The 2842-nt window shown below is 33.3% G+C and overlaps 1 protein-coding gene across 1 annotated transcript in view; it reads left to right on the plus strand.

Annotated features, from left to right (window-relative positions):
* Positions 1-1720: 1720 nt before the first annotated feature.
* LOC107854714 (UDP-glucose flavonoid 3-O-glucosyltransferase 6-like) overlaps positions 1721-2842 on the plus strand; it is an 11414-nt gene continuing 10292 nt past the window's right edge. The window contains exon 1 of the mRNA XM_047396335.1: positions 1721-2353. Within this exon, the coding sequence (XP_047252291.1) occupies positions 1721-2353 (633 nt within the window). The remainder of the gene's footprint in view (positions 2354-2842) is intronic.

Genomic DNA, 2842 nt, shown 5'->3' on the forward strand with positions numbered 1-2842 from the left:
GTCTTTCATATTACACCTTCCACCACTTTCTCTTCCCTGACTCAGATAAATTGTTTTTCTTGCTTTGTGTGTAAATATACCCAATTTGTAGTATATGTTGTATTACATTCGGATTCTTTTCTTTACTTTTGTTTTTACGTTTTTTGTCAATTCATGTATGTTCTAGATATGGTTGATCCAGTGTGGGACGTTGCTTTTCTATAAGACACTGTGAATGAACTTCGGATGCAGGTTCATGACCTGTAGTGAAAGTTGGGAGCAGTGAGAGCAAGGATACTCCTTGAGATTTACAGGTTGAAGATGGCCCTGCTGCTACCGCTTGAAGATTGGCCGACTGACAATAATAAGAATAATGATGATGATAATAATAATAATTATTATATTATTTTTTTCTTTCAGTCTATGTATTTTATTATTTTTTTTAATAAAAAAAATTATGTTTGATCAGTTTTAACGTTTTAATTCATATTTAATTTTCATTCTATCTATTATCTTCTCAACAAACATGTCAACGATTGGATGTAAGAAATAATTTTGAATCCAGTAGCAATAGCAAGAATTGAAACATATTGGTTATCTGTTGGATTTGTGGTAGGGGCTGATTTGTATTGTTCCAAACAGATTAGTTATTTGTTGCAACAAATAATCAATCCGATGCAACTGATAATCAGTCTGGTGCAACATATAATCAGTCTCTTACAATAGATAACTAGTCCATTGCAATAGACTAGTCTGTCGATCAGCTTTAATGCTTTAATTCATATTTGATTTTCATTTTGTCTATTATCTTCTCAACAAAAATGTCGACGATTGGACGTAAGAAATTTTTTTAAATCCAGTAGCAATAGAAAGAGTTGAAACATATTGGTTATTTATTAGGTTTGTGGCAGGGGCTGATGTGTGTTGTTCCAACAGCTCATATGTTGCAATAGATAATCAATCTGATGCAACATATAATCAGTCTAATGCAACAGATAATAAGTTTGTTGCAACAGATAACTAGTTTGTTACAACAGATAACTCCTATGTTACAACAGATTACTCACTTATTCGATTTATGTTACGGACACTATAGAATCATCAACATGATCCAACATATGAGTCTTTCATTGCAACAAATTACTCATCTGATGTAACAGAAGAGTGATCTATTTAAATTGTGGGCGCTTATATTAGATTCATGATCGGGTTCTATCCATTGTTGGAAAAAATAGCAGTAGTTGTGTACTCAGATGACAAATTCAACTAAAAATCATAATTTTACTTACCAAAGTCACCTATGGAGTAATGCCAAAGTGGAAAGTGATGAAGGAAACAAATTTAACCTAAGAAATTGGTCAGATAGCAGCAGTAGCGGTAACAACAACAACAACAATGGTCAAAAAGAAGAAGATGAAGATGATAATAAAGTAGAAGATGATGAATAAAGCAGCAGCAACAATGAACAACAATAATCGTGAGAGAGAGAAAATAACAACGGATAAGAAGAGAGAGAAACACGTCTTTCCCCCCTCGGTTTCCTGTTATGTTAACAAACATATGGATCAAAGTGTAAATTCAAAAACTTATGAGTTATTTTTAAACTTTCCCAACTTTCTTAATCCATAATAAAGTAATTGTCACCCACGCTCAATTATTAAGACTTGAGTCACCTACACCTCATTTTCAAACTCTTTTGTCACCTACAACTTAAAGCCCTAGTAACTACATGTGAAATTACATGCAGGTATTGTCAGACTTGTTTTGCACCTTTATGATAGACGTGACCAATGAATTTGAGCTACCAACTTATACGTTCTACACTTGTGGTGCAACCCATCTTGGTCTTATGTTCCATTTACAGAGCCTTAGTGATGAATTTAACAGAGATATTATTAATTACAAAGTTGGCCCTAAAGCAAGACTTTCTACATCAACATATTTCAATCCATTTCCAGCAAAATATTTGTCCTCTATAGTGTTGGACAAGGAAGGTGGAGCCACCATGTTTCTCGAGCCCCATGCAATCAAATCCCTTTTAGGAGACAAGAATATACCACCGGTATACCTTGTCCGACCGATGTTGAGCCTTAACAACGTTAATGGTGACAACCTGAGTTCATCATACCAGAATATTATGAAATGGTTAGATGATCAACCCGTTTCATCTGTAGTGTTCCTCTATTTTGGTAGCGAAGGAAGTTTCAAAACAAAGCTAGTTAAGGAAATAGCTTATGCTCAGGAGAATAGTTGGTGTTGGTTTTTGTGGCCATTGAGGCGACCACCACAGAAAGATGCAGGGCTTCCAGTGACTGAAAATTTTGAAGAAGTATTGCCAGAAGGGTTCTTGCAAAGAACACAAGTGGTTGGAAATGTATTGTTGTTGATTTTTTCTTATTTTTATTTCATATGGTGCCAGGTCAATGCTTCATTATCAAAGTTGAACCTGAAATTTTTTGGTTAAGACTTAGGGGTACTTACCGTTCCACCATAAAGTTTGGTAGGGTTGATTTATTAGCAGGGGGTGCGAATTTATGCGGATCTATGCGGATAACTAACTTATGAAAAAGATTTATTATATGTATAATGAATTTATTTTTCTTTGTGCGTGAATATTTCTTAAATTTTGTTTCAATATCTTTTAATGATTTATTCTTTTCGTAAGATGTATTCATTAATTTGTGTAGTTTATTATTTTATCCTGTGCTAATTGCAGAGTTACAGATTTCTGTATAATAATTTATCCTAATTGTACTGTAATGTATATCTAATTCTAGATTTTCAATGTTATTTATTATCTTGTGTTGTTCTTCTCGTAGTGAGTTTTTTAAATTATATAAACTATCACATGTACTTTTTTCTA

Source organism: Capsicum annuum, chromosome 9 (genome assembly GCF_002878395.1).
Source record: "Capsicum annuum cultivar UCD-10X-F1 chromosome 9, UCD10Xv1.1, whole genome shotgun sequence".
Taxonomy (NCBI): domain Eukaryota; kingdom Viridiplantae; phylum Streptophyta; class Magnoliopsida; order Solanales; family Solanaceae; genus Capsicum; species Capsicum annuum.